The 13,734-nt window shown below is 49.9% G+C and overlaps 1 protein-coding gene across 1 annotated transcript in view; it reads left to right on the top strand.

Moving 5' to 3' along the window:
- Window positions 1–6,694: 6,694 nt before the first annotated feature.
- The window catches only part of CPXM2 (carboxypeptidase X, M14 family member 2), a 153,398-nt gene continuing 146,358 nt past the window's right edge, over window positions 6,695–13,734 (top strand). Inside the window, exon 1 of the mRNA XM_032175790.2 lies at window positions 6,695–7,145. Within this exon, the coding sequence (XP_032031681.1) occupies window positions 6,842–7,145 (304 nt within the window). The 5' untranslated portion in view covers window positions 6,695–6,841. The remainder of the gene's footprint in view (window positions 7,146–13,734) is intronic.

Below are 13,734 nucleotides of genomic sequence, written 5' to 3' on the forward strand. Positions count from 1 at the left end.
TATTTTTGTGTCAGCTGTAGCATTTTATATTTTTCTAGGAATTTATTAGATTTTCAAAGTCATTAGGTTCATTAGTTTATTATATTTTTAGTCTCTATCCTACCAAGTTCAGTGTCTCTTGTGTGGTGGGGAGAGGCAGAAATGTTCTCTTGCAGAAACATCAGTGAGACCCCTGGCGTGGGGTCTGATTGCCCGACAGTAGACTACAGGTGTAGGAGGTCTCTCCCAGCCCTGGGGCCTCATAAAGTATGTGGACCAACTGCATTTGGCACTGCTGTTTCAGAGAGCCCCGTACCTTGACTGAGAGGATAGAGGGATGCCTGAACTCAGACCTTCCAAACCCTTGCTTCTGATTCTGGGCCAGAGCATGGCAGCCATGCCCATGTGGCAGTGATGAGCTGGGGTCCGGGGCAGCATCTTCCTCTGCTTTGCTTCTTGGCTTCTCACCCTGAGTTCCTCTTCATGCAAATCTTGACTCCATGGAGATGATTGCTTCTTGTCCTTCGGGCTTCAGGCATTAAGTGACCACAGAAGCGCTCCAGAACTTCTAAATTTAAAGAACTTAGATCTTGAGCACTCCTGATGGATGGAGAGGCTTGAGATTTACTGGAAGCTAAGGCTACCCCCACCCATGACCACCCCAGCGTGCCCACGCTGCACCCTGACACACTATGCCACTCTGCCCAAGCACATCTCGGGTCGCCTGATGGGCCGCAGTTCCCTTTGGCTTGAGACTGTAACATGAGAGAAATTTTGGAGTGAAACATTTGGGGGTTGAACTGACTCGATCACTTGTTAATTACATGACCTTCAGCAAGAGACTTAGCCACTTCTAGATTCCTCAGCTGTAAGATAGGGGGAGCTATTCCCCCCTCACAAAGCTTTGGGAGGATGATATCAGTCAGGGACCCAGCAGGAAACAGAGGCACACACAGATGACAGGTGAATTAAATGAAGTGCAGAGGTGTGGTCAAGGATGTGGAGATAAACAGTTATATTGAGGCTCCCGAGACTAATGAATGGAGGCTCAGGCTGTCAGGAAGTCATGTCCCTCTATAGGAATGCAGGGCTAGAGTTGAGGAAGTGGGTTTCAGGGAAGCCCAAGGATCCAGCCACTACCAGGACCCTGGGCCAAAGTGGGTGGGAGGCATGGAAGGGTGGGGGTGAAGGAAGGGGACGAAATATCCAGAGCCCTTTCTCCTCACCTTCCTATCTCTATTGGGCAATCCCAATCAGAAACCAGAGGACAAGGGGACTAATTTACAAGGGCCAGCCTCCCAGCCTCCCAGATACAGAGGCAAGCCCAGAGGGCTGGAGACCAGAGGCAGTGCAAACAGAGAACCCAGCTTACAAAGGTCAAATGTGATCACTTCTGTAAATGATCCTGCACATAGTAGGTGGCCAAGAAACAGTGCCTCCAAGGCCGCTCAACAGGCTCTGGTGTATCCTGCATTCAGTGTCTCCCTGGACGCCTGTTCATGTGGTTTCTTAGGAGCTTTCGCAACAGCATCTTACTATTTACAAATGGAATATCTCATGCCAAAGCAAGTGTCTCAAAGGTCAAATTGAAAATGAAACCACAGAGTGGAGGCAATAGTGAGGGGAGGAATTAAGTTGCAAGGAGGACCCATGAACTAAGAATAAGGCTTATCAAAAGATGCCAAATGTACAGGGTATGGGAGTAAGAACAAACATGCTGAAAATTAACTATGAAATGGGTAATTATGTAGTAATGAGATTGAGGACATTACAAAGGACACTGCCATTTAAACTATCACATCTCAACACAGTAATGAACGAGAAAAACCCTCCAGCTTTGTAATTATAATGATAGTTGCCATAACAACTTAGTATCTCTCTCCCTGTGCATCCATCTCAAGACTATATTTTTAGTAATGGCTGTGCCTGAGTATGTATTTTTCTTTATATAGCAGCTAATTTTTCAAATTAATGATCTTTCAAAAAAATTCCATTTTCATTCTCTCTAAAAGTGTAAGAGTCTCAGGGATAATTAGGGAAATGAGCAGGTGTGAAAAGTCCCTAATGAAAAATGCTATAAAAATATTGACGTCTTGACAATATTTGTTTCAACAGAGTGTTCTCTGGACCTGCACACTCTATTGTTCCTTGCCAAGCAGCTTAACATAAATCTCCTCTGTGGGGCTCATAAATATTTGAAAAATTATTAGCCGTGTAAGGTGTTTGAGGATTATCAGACAAGTATGGATTTATGTTGTATAACAGAAACGGGCTTAGCAGAATCCTGTCTAAGGGATGAATGAATGAACAAACATGGGCTTATTTTGCTTAGCAGAAGTGCACTTAGCAGATTCTCAATTGAGGCAACAATCGTTGACTTTAAAGAACACCATTTGAAGAACTCAGAAACCGGGGGGGATTCTGAACTGCCATTTTGGTTTCCCAGTTTGCCCCCATTACTACCCCCGACTGGAGTGTCTGGTTTGTAGCACGGCCGACATCCAGGGAGAGTCAGTGCTTTCTGGAGCTCCACTTACACTATGCGGAGAGACTCACAGCCCCTCCTGAGGGTTCTAGTCCTGAGTTAAATAGACAAATTATTAGATTGAGAACAAAAAGGTCCTAGAGAGAAACATTCTTTGGCTGATGCCGTGAAAGACTCTAGGAAAGATTAGTTGTGCAGAATGGGTTATTGAAATTTTCTGTGTTTCTTGTACTCTGTTGGTTTCTGTGGAAGATGCAAAGTTAGAATATTATAATAATCACAGAGCTCATCGGTGCTGTGCAGGAGGCCATTAAGAGTCTGTCTTGGCCGGGCATGGTGGCTCATGCCTGTAATCCCAGCACTTTGGGAGGCTGAGGCGGGTGGATCACCTGACATCAGGAGTTCGAGACCAGCCTGGCCAACATGATGAAACCCCGTCTCTATGAAAAATATAAAAATCAGCTGGGTGTGGTGGTAGGCATCTGTAATCCCAGCTACTTGGAAGGCTGTGGCAGGAGAAGAACTGCTTGAACCCAGGAGACAGAGGTTGCAGTGAGCCAACACGGTGCCACTGCATTCAAGCCTGGGACAGAGTGAGACTCTGTCAAGAAAAAAAAAAAAAAAAAAAAAGAATCTGTCTTATGGTTGTTGCCCAGTGGTGAGTGGAAAGAGCCAAGTCTGAGTGAGCTGGTGAGCCTTGAATCTTACCCAGAGGGGTTAGGTTTACGTGGGACTGGTTAACGCTGCAGATTCTTCGGTCAGGGAGCAAGGTTGTTAATGGGTGTTTAGGGAGAATGAATGGCTTGTTGCCTTGAAGGAAGGGTGGACAGCAGATCAGAGAGGCCCAAAGCAGGGAGACCTGCTGAGCATGGATTTCCATCATCTGCCATGGGTCTCTGAACCATGGGCTGAGTGATAGGCAGCGGGAACAGAGGAAGAGGCAGATTAAAGAATGTGTGCCATGAGAGCAGCAGGACTTGCTGCTATGTATTAGAAGGTAAAGGAGAGATGGGGCCAAGATGACCAGGGAGGTCTTCATCTGAGAAGCTGAAGAATGCAGGACACTCCCAGGCAGATAGGTGAGAGTTGGGAGAAAGGATAAGGCTTGCAAACCAAGAGAATGAGGTCAGCTTTGCCACCCTATCTTCCTAAACTTCATGAGCTCTGACTGTGCCTTGCACATTTCCAGGACAGGCAGCACCAGAGAGAGGGAGCCAGAGTTAGACAAAGGATGCTCCAGGAACAGTGCCGGGGGCTTCTGTGTTGGGAGAACTGGCATCGGTGCAATCGATTCTTGTTCTATTTGTCCTACTTGCTTTAATTATGTGTCTCTCCAGGGAAAAAAAACAAGCAAGCATTAATAGGGAGAGCAGTAATAAGTGGGACTCATTTCTTTATTCCAGGGACATGTTGAGAGGCATGTTTGGGTAGGGCCTTCTCTGGACACTTACCAGACGCTGCAGAGAGGGTATATGTTATGTTACTCACCTAACAGGTGCGGAAAAGCAGTAAACTGTCTTCAGGACTCATGGGTTTGGGGCCATTGGGATGTATACGGCCTGACTTTAAATATTGGTTAAAGGCAGTAGAGCAGGGTTAGTCCTGGCCATCACTAGCTTTCTGTGTGTCCTCGGGTAAATCTGGGCCTCAGGATCCTGTGTAAAATGAGAGGGAGAAGATTCATCTTAAATTTGGAGCTGGGCGCGGTGGCTCACGCTTGTAATCCCAGCACTTTGGGAGGCCGAGGCGGGCGGATCACGAGGTCAGGAGATCGAGACCATGGTGAAACCCCGTCTCTACTAAAAATACAAAAAAATTAGCTGGGCGTGGTGGCGGGCGCCTGTAGTCCCAGCTACTCGGAGAGGCTGAGGCAGGAGAATGGCGTGAACCCGGGAGGCGGAGCTTGCAGTGAGCCGAGATTGCACCACTGCACTCCAGCCTGGGCGAGAGAGCGAGACTCCGTCTCAAAAAAAAAAAAAAAAAAAATTTGGACGCTATCAGAATTACGTGAGGAACTTCTTAGATATGCTAGTGCTTGAACCCACTCTTTTGGAGATTCTGAAGGTCTGGGGTGCAGCGTGGGTGTCCGTCTGCTGTTGAGCAAGCTCTGGGGGTTCTGATGGAGGTGGTGCAGGGCACAGTCCTGGCCTGGGCAGCCTCTGCAGTCTGTCTGGCCAGGATGCCAGGCCAGCCTCTTGTTAGTGCTTCATACAGCTCACTGGAACACTGGGTGTGTTGCTTGCTGCTGGAGCCGCTTTCTGTTTCACCACTGAAGACTGTGTTGTCGTCTGGAGTGCCTGGCTTCAGATAAAACAGTCCCCAGGAGTGAGCCCTGGGGATAGGCCATGGAGGAGTGTGGGCGGGGATTCAGGAAGTGTCGGGGAGCAAAGAGTGGTGGGTGGGGAAGGGGACCCTCCTGCCCTCTCACCCTGGGGACTTCTGCTGGCTCTGGATTCCGGAACATCCTGGGGGTTTGACAGGCAGGACCAAGCCCTCCTGGTCCCTGCAGACAGGCCCTGCCTCAACCAGCAGCCTCCTCCTCTCCCTCTGGTCATTCTGCTTTGGCCTTCAAACTGGAAGCCTGGAAGACTGGCCCTAAAAGTTGGCCTGGTTGAGTGGCCTGTGCAGAAAGAGAATGAGAGCCTTCCTGGCCCAAGCCCTGCCCACTGTGGGGTCTCAGGAGCCCCCACTCTAGGAAAGTCCTCACTCCAGGGCAATGGTGAGGCCTTGCCCTGGTGCCCTGACTCAGCTCAGTGGCATCCTAGGATCACATCACAGGCCCAGAGGAACTGGGAAGGTGACAGGCCAATGCAGGCTTGAGGGTCAGTCTGTCCCTGCAGTACACTCCATGGGTCCCCAAAGACATCTACACCTAAATACCTAGAACAGAGATAGTTAGGGAACCTGGCAAAATGGACTTTGCCGATGTGGTTAAGGTCACCACTCAAGAGAGGATGACTATCCTGAATTTTTTGGGTGGGCCCATCTATTCACACACTCTCTTAAAAGTAGAGAATTTTCTCTAGCTGGAAGGCGGAAAGATGTGGCAGGAAGGGAAGAGATTTGAAGCTGTGCCAGTGCTGGCTCTGAGATGCAGGGCCCACGTGCCAGGACCAAGGAGAGTCCTGGAGGAGCCTGCAGAAGACATGAGGAGGAACACAGGCAGCCAGCAGGAGGAAAGGCACCTCAGCCCACAGCCAGCAAGTGAACTGCACGTCAGTCCTACTACCCCAAGGAGCTGAATTCAGCCAACACCTGAGTGAGCCCGGAAGTGGACTTTTCCCCAGAGCCTCCCCTAAGAAACCAGTCCTACCGACCCCTTGATTTTGGCCTGGTGACACTCGCATCAGCCTTCTCACCTGCAGAGCTGTGAGATAGGTGTTGTTTGAAGCCACCAAGTTTGTCATCGTTTGTTACAGCAGCAAGGGAAACGATGCAGTCCCTGGTTCCCCACATCCCCGCCTGGAAAGCAGAAGCCACAGGGCCATGGGCCTGGGCTCCGCATAAAGAACCCATGCAGAGTTGTCCAAAGCAGGAGGCCCTTTCTCAAAGGACCCTCTGGGCAAGAGCCTACTCTTGGATGAACCACAAACCCTCTTGTGACCCCTGGATGGCCGCCCTGGGGTAACGTCACCGTCTTTCCCAAGGCCCAACAGAATCACAGTCTCAGATGGGAGGGGCTCCTCCAGGGTCCCTAGGCCCTGCTCCCAGGGAACTTTACTCCCAGAAACCCACGGAAGCTCAGGAATTCCTCATTCCCAGTTCCTGAAACAGAAGCATGGCTAGTGGGAAGTCCACGTCTGCGGAATTGTCAGCACACGGGGCAGGGGTTTGAGAGCTGGAGGCTGCTTGGGCTCTGATTTACTTTAGGACCCTGGGCCAATCTTTTCTCCTCTCAGGTCACGTTTCTCCACCTGTAAAACAGGAATGGAACAGCGGGCCTCAATGTTTTCTTCTAAGATTGAAACTCCTTAGCGTCTCTGGGGAAGCAGGCCCCACGCTGGCCGGCCTGCGGGGGAGGGGAAGAGGGCTGGAGACAGTCTGCGGGGCGCAGGGGGCTTTCTTGGGCTTGGCTGCTTGGAACACCTGCCTCCGAGGACCGGCCTCGGCGGGGTCGCTGGGAAAGGGAGGGAAGAAGGAAGGGCGGGGCCGGCCCCCCTGCGCCCGCCCCGCGCCTCTGCGCGCCCCTGTCCGCCCCGGCCCAGCCCAGCCCAGCCCCGCGGGCCGGTCACACGCGCAGCCAGCCGGCCGCCTCCCGCGCCCAGCGCGTCGCTCTGCTGTGCCCTGCGCCCCTGCCCCGCGCCAGCCTCTGCGCCCGCAGCCCGCCCGGCCCTCCCGGTGACCGTGACCCTGCCCTGGGCGCGGGGCGGAGCAGGCATGTCCCGCCCGGGGACCGCTACCCCGGCGCTGGCCCTGGTGCTCCTGGCAGTGACACTGGCCGGGGTCGGAGCCCAGGGCGCAGCCCTTGAGGACCCTGATTATTACAGGCAGGAGATCTGGAGTCGGCAGCCCTACTACGCGCGCCCGGAGCCCGAGCCCGAGACCTTCTCTCCGCCGCTGCCTGCGGGGCCCGGGGAGGAGTGGGAGCGGCGCCCTCAGGAGCCCAGGCCGCCCAAGAGGGCCACCAAGCCCAAGAAGGCGCCCAAGAGGGAGAAGTCCGCTCCGGAGCCGCCTCCACCAGGTAAGGAACTTTCTGAGCTGGGCAGCCCGAGGAGGCGCCCGTGGTGGCGCGCCTCCAGGGGACAACTGGCTTCTCCCAGTGTGTGTGTGTCTGGGATGAGCCGTCCCAGGAATCTCCCTGTTGCCGCCTCTGCCTCCCTAGGGACTGTATCTGCGCTTCCCGCGGGCATGCCCAGCTTCACAGAACTTCTCCTTTAGCCTGACACGCATTTCAGCTCTGGCTTGTGCCCTTAGGTAAGGAGTGAGCTGTGCAATTGGGAGGCTGCCTATGAGAGTCAAAGTTCTTGTTTCAAGCTTGAAATCACCTGAGCTAAGGGTCTTTCTGCTGGATACCTCTTACTTCTCTGTGTACTTCTTCAATCCTCAAATGCGGCTGAATTTCCGCTTTGGGGATGTGGATGGCTGACTGTTTTGGCAGATGGCCTTCTGGGGAAAGTTCTGCCAGTAGGTCTTTACCCAGACGTGTCCCTTCTCAGCTCCCTCCCTCCCACTCTCAGTGGGTCCCTTGAGTCCTCTGCCCGGCTGGGGCAGGATGGCACAGCCTCCGCTGGGGAGTCTGTGCCTGGAGTCTGCTGCAGCCTGGACTCTGGCTTGGGGGCTGCCCGTCTGCCTGCGGTGCTCCGTCTTTCATCCAAGTCTCATACCCTTCTCAAATCCATCTTCAGTTTCTGCCAACCCCATTTTCTTAGGAAAATGACTTTCACTAAATGACGTAGTTTATTAACCACCTTGTGAAGTGGGGCTTTCTCTAGTTCCAAATGTTCTTTGCTCAAATTGCAGGGGCTGCAGGCCTAGTATTTCAAGAGTGGGGCATGAGCAGGAATGTGGCCAAATTCTCTGGCCTCGCAATGGCCTTTCCTGAAAGGAGATACGTGCGGGTGCCACCGTTACAGGGCTCCGGGTATGGAAGGCATCGTCTTTGTTTGGTTAAACTGCTCACGAAAGTCAGCAGCCAGGGCAGTGGGAAAGTGGAGGAGGGGTGAGGACACAGAACTCCTGAAAGGGTGGACCTATATGAGCACCCCCCTTTGCAGAGGCCCTGGCATGCTTCCATTTGTGGACAACTTTGGGCGGGGATTTCTGAGTTGTATGACAACCCTGAACACATCCAGAATTTCCAGTGTTTCAGGGAGAGTTATGGGAATTCAGATGTTTAAGAGCCACAGTGGCTTAATAACAGGATTAGGAGTGGGAAGAGACTCATATTTGTAGAATGTCGACTGTGACTCCATTAGAAACTTTACGTGCCAGTTTCATTTAATCCTTTCAGTGGCTCTGAAGGGTGGTTGAGGCTCAGACAGTTTAAGTGACTTGCTCAGTGTCACTTGCTGGCTTGGGATATCTGACAGCCTTTCTCCTGTGCTTTTTAACTCAAGGCATTTTTGGTTTGGTAGTTTGAATCAAATCCACATGCATTCTAGTTTTTTTTAAGTGCCTGCTATGTGCTTAGCTCCATCCTGGGCATGGTAGGGTGGTGTAGGCAGGAGACATGTATGTTTGGTTCTGGCAGTCACTGGGGGTGGTGCCAAGGGGGAAAGTGGAAGGAGCCCCAGACTGGGAGTCTGAAGACTGGACCTAACACCCATGTTTAGGGCTCATCAACTCAGGGATCTGGAATCATGGCTCAGTTTTCTGAGCTTTAACTTCATCATCATTTGCAAATAGAAAGACTGCACCTGCCACCTCACTTTACTTTGTCAGTTGCTGTAAAAACCTTTTTAATGAAAGCTTCCAGTGTGCCTGCCAGCTTATGTGTGCTAGTCTTCCTGTGAACCTTTCATTCATTCCACAGGCCGTTACCAAGAACCTGCTGAGCACTGGTGCTGGGTGAGATCCTAGGAATGGGGAGAGCAAGACATTCCTCTTCCCTGCCCCCCACCCCCCACCCCCCACCCGCCACCACATGGAACTAGCTGGGGACTCTGAGAAAGTAATCGCAGTTGTGTTGAGGGTGGCACGGAAGTGTGGGGTGTTAAGGTAACAAACAAGCTGGGGGAGTTCACTGAATCTGTGGGGGCTTGGGTAATGCTTCCCCGAAGAGGTGATGTTTAAGACTTGACAAGTAAGTCAGCTTTATTGTCCTGGGGACTTGTAAAAGTGACCGGACATCATTCCTAAGATAGGTTTCTTTCCCTACAAAAAACATCTCAAAAGTCACAGCCTGGCCTGAGCAGTGTCCACAGACTAATGTGTCTGCAGACTCAGGGGTTACATGGGGAGGTGACTGTCTTTAGTCCTTGGAGAAACAGCTCTTGCCACTCTTGGAATGGGGTCTCTGGAGGAGAAATCAGAGTGTAACCTGAATTTGCAAGAAAAAGCTCATTTGCCTTTGGAAGGCCATCTTGCAGGTAGAGACAGGCCATGCGGGAGCCTGTTTATTGGGTGCCTAGCCTCTGCGCCTGCAGGACACATTGCGCAGTTCACCGCGGCCCCTGGCATCCACCGGGATCTCCAAGCCCCGTACTGAAAACACGTCTTCGGAAGATCTAGAGACTCAGATCAGAGGCCTGTTGGGACAGCTGCCTGCGGACCTGCTACCTTGTCAGCTTTGTTTCTAATGAATGCTGTGGGGCTTTTTTAGAGCTCTCCCCAACCATGGCAAGACAAGTGTGACATTTATCTCATATTTTTAACTCCTGTCCTTTTTTAGTTTGATGTTTGCTCAGCAGAATCCTCTGCTCTGGACCAAAGTGGGAAGACTGGTTTAAGCGTGAACTTGGTTAGGGGAGTCAGTGATAGTTTTGTGCGGTTAAACTACACTAGGAGAAATTTTTTTTTTTTTCCGCTTTAAGTAGTGGCTTGATCTATATGCTGCTCATGGTGTAATAGAAGCACTTATCTCTGCATTGGATTGTTTTGGAATATCTTAGGAAGGCACTTACATAGGAAGGAACATTGGACTGTGGCCTGGAGTGTTTAATGCAAACTTCTGTACTTTGCTTCACTGGGTGGATGATGCAATGCTATGTATCAGGCACTGAGGTGGGAGTGAGGGGTTCAATTTAGAGATGCATAAGAGTATAAAAGCATATATAACTAATTAAAAGTCTATATGTACTTTATCTTTGCAGATGATAAAATATTTCCCAGATAGCTTTTGTCTTGCATAAGGGTGAGTTCAAGGAAAGATGTATTCAGCAGTGATTCCCCACACAGGCAGATTTTCTATGTGGTAGGCCCTAGGAGGGAGCCCTCTTTTAACCCTATAGTGGGGTTTATGCAAGGAGCCGAGGGCATTGGGGATTTGATCTTGGTGTGGGTTCTAGCTTTGACCATTGGCTGTTCTTTCACGCCACCGCAGAAATGCCCAATGGGCATAACATCTGATGTTCATGGAGATGCTTGGAGAACTGAACCCTTTGGCTAATTGAGAGTATTGCATTTTTTGGCTGACAGGTTTCCAGAGAAGTAGAGCCCCAATATACTAAACAGAATGGAATCTTTAAAAACACTTATTTTTTTATTTTGAAATAATTATAAACTCACAGGAAATTGCAAAAATAGTACAGTGAAGCCCCATGTACCCTTTATCAGCTCCCCCCAGTGATAACCTCTTAGATGATTGTAGTACAAGATATTTCAATTTTGGCAGGATTGATGTTTTGGGCCAACTGTGTGTTTGCGTGTGTGTGTGTGTGTGTGTGTGTGTGTTGTGTGTGCGTGCCAACAGAAGAGGAAGGGGTTGCCTTCCTGTGTATTGTAGGATGTTTAGCAGTGTCCCTGGACTCCAAATTGGATGCCAGTAGCACCCTCCCCCCTGTTGTCACAACCAAAAATGTCTCCAGACATTGCCAAATATCCCCAGGGGGATGGGAATCACTGTTGTATACAGTATCAAAACGAGGAGGTTGACAGCGATACTGTTAACTAGATTACACGCCTTACTCAGATTTGACTAGTTCTTACATGCATTTGTATGCATGTTCTCTGTAGTTTTTATCACATGTACAGGTTCATTGAACCACCACCATTGTCAGGATATGGAACTGTAGAATCTGTTTCTTAGGTTGCAGTAGGATTTTGGTACTGTACGATTTCTGAGGTCTTCATTGTGAACACTCATCCATCCAAGAATTTTAGAACTCTAAGGAACCTAAGTGGACACTGAGCACAGATTCTTGCTTATTGCAAGATTCTAACAGTGAGCTGCCTGGCCTCTGCTCACAGGCTTCCATGGATGGACTCTCACCATTCAGTGGATGAAGAGTACTTATTGCTAGAATGTTCTTCCTCATATGAACTTGACAATGTTCTGCTCTCTAATTCCATTTATTTAGCTGTTTTGAATTGAATTGAACAGTTTCTAGATCCCTGCAGTTGGAATGATTTAAGGCCATGGGTACGAATCTCAGGTCCTCAGTTTTCATTATGCCAGGGTTATGAATAAGGTAAGGGGCCACATTTTGCACGTGCAAGTGGATTTGGGGGTGTCTTACTTTGCATGCCATCTTCAAATTGATGACCCTGGTTTGCAGCCATATTCCTTTTGAAGAATAAAATAGAACAGAAAAATAAACCATAGTTGTAGAACTTACCCTTTTCCTCCCACTTGGCAGTAACAGTCACATCAAATAATAAGCTGAACTGTTGATTTGAATGAGTGATTTGAAAATTTTATTTATTTCTCTCTTCATTGCACATTGGGTTAGAAGTAGGCTTGGATATGTAGTCTTTAAATTTGAGTTTCTGCTTGGTCCTTTGTTCATAGCTTTCTTCATGTGCTGGTGAGAATGCACCACTGTTTGAATGTGGCCAAACCCACATCACCGCCATAGTCTTGAGCCCATGGAATTTGCAGAGGGGGCAGTGAGCCATGTTTGTTTGTGTGTCTGTGCTCAGAATCATTGAGTTTGCATTTTGTACTGTGCTGGGCCCCAGTTTCAGGGGGAAATAACCAAAGAGTTGTTCTTTGAGCATATTTGGTTATAAACAAAGCCTTTTCTGTTGTGTGTGCTGTAAGCCAGTTGGTGAAAAGGGCTTCGCATTTAAGCTTTCCTTCCCTTTTCAGGGTGTTTTGCTGCATTTGGCTTTTGGATGGAAATGTCTTCTCCTGGGCAAAATGGGAGTGTAGGGATTAGGAAGCTGTGTTTGTAAATATTTCAATAAGCATTTTAAAAAGGAATCACAATGCTATTAGCATACCGAAACAATTAACAAGCAATCCTTCATGTCAAATTATATGCTCACTCTAAGAGTTAAATCCAAAGTGTTTTGTCCAGGTAAACTCCCTACAAAATTCCAAGGGAGAGGACGTCATTTCCTGTACATTAGCAAGCAGCTTTCTAAGACACCACCTCCATTTCCAAAATGCTTTCCAAAGTCAACTATTAATGCTGGCAAATTTCCTCTTGCCTGTGCCCAAGGTTCCAGAAACCAGGGCTCGCGAATGGATAATAAAGGAAGACACTCCCACGCTTGCGAAAGCTGGCCTGCATGCTGTGGTTCTTAAAAATAGCCACTGTGTTTTCTGTATGCCCCAAGTGTCCATGGCTGCCAGAGCTCATGGCACCTTTAGCGTGGGGACAATGGCAGCCTGACCCTGGAGCCTTGACTTTCGAGGTGGGGGTTTTCTCTGGATGTCCCTGAGGGTCCAGGGAGCCTGAGCTCTCAGGCTTGGCACCTCCAGCAATGGCTCTGTCCTCTGTGGCCCTCTCAGGCCCCAGCCACTGCAGCTGCCACTCTGGGGTCACAAAACCCAGGAAATTAGGGTTTCTTTGGATGGCTACTAGAAGGGCTGGTATCCACATCTGGCTGGCAGCCAGCTGGCTACTCATTGGGCATCATAGGATGATCGGCATGGCACAAAACACCTTCAAATGTTAATTTAAGCCCCTGATGTCACAGATGTGTATGGAATGCCTGGTTCATGCTAGGCACAGGTAGGTGCTCCATGGTGAGTTTTTTCAGGATTAAGAGAGAGCTGAGGTCAGAGTCTGGTTCTGCCACTCATGGGCATTTGTGACTTCTCCAAGCATCAGTTCCTCACTGTGGCATGGGAACAATTAATAACCCAAGCTTTTGGAGGAGGTGTGCGATTGGATGGGTCAATGCCCAGCCTCCCAGCCTCCCAGCCTCTGGAGGGGCAGCTCAGAGGCATCTCCCCTCCCAACCCCACCCTGAGTCCCCAGCCAGGTTGAGTCCCCGTTGAGTCCTGCCAGACAACACAGCCTGAGTTATTGGTGTTTCCCCTTCAACTTTTCACCTGTGCTACTTGAAATCTCCTCCCAGATACAGCACTGTGCCCAAGGCCTTCTTGTCTCAGGCTGTGTTTCCAGGTGGAATCTAAAATGAGACTGGCAGGTACCAACAGCTCCCTGCACAGTGTCCACACACACCCACCTGCTGCTGTTACCGGGGTGTCTCTTTAAAGGCAAAGGGCTCTATTTGGTTGCAAGTCAGAAAGGCAGCTGCTGGCTGCACAGAGGGCGAGAGTGGGGGCCACAGGGCACTGCTGCCCCAGCCATGCCCACTCTTCCTTATGCCCAGATCTGAGGCCAGGTCTTCTGCATGAAAGGCTGGCCCAGAAGAGGGTGGGACTGACCAGGCAGGTATCCCAGAGAAGACACAATGGAGACAGAGAGAGAGAGAGA

The sequence above is a fragment of the Hylobates moloch genome, unplaced genomic scaffold, assembly GCF_009828535.3.
Source record: "Hylobates moloch isolate HMO894 unplaced genomic scaffold, HMol_V3 SCAFFOLD_3, whole genome shotgun sequence".
In the NCBI taxonomy this organism is placed as follows: Eukaryota; Metazoa; Chordata; class Mammalia; order Primates; family Hylobatidae; genus Hylobates; species Hylobates moloch.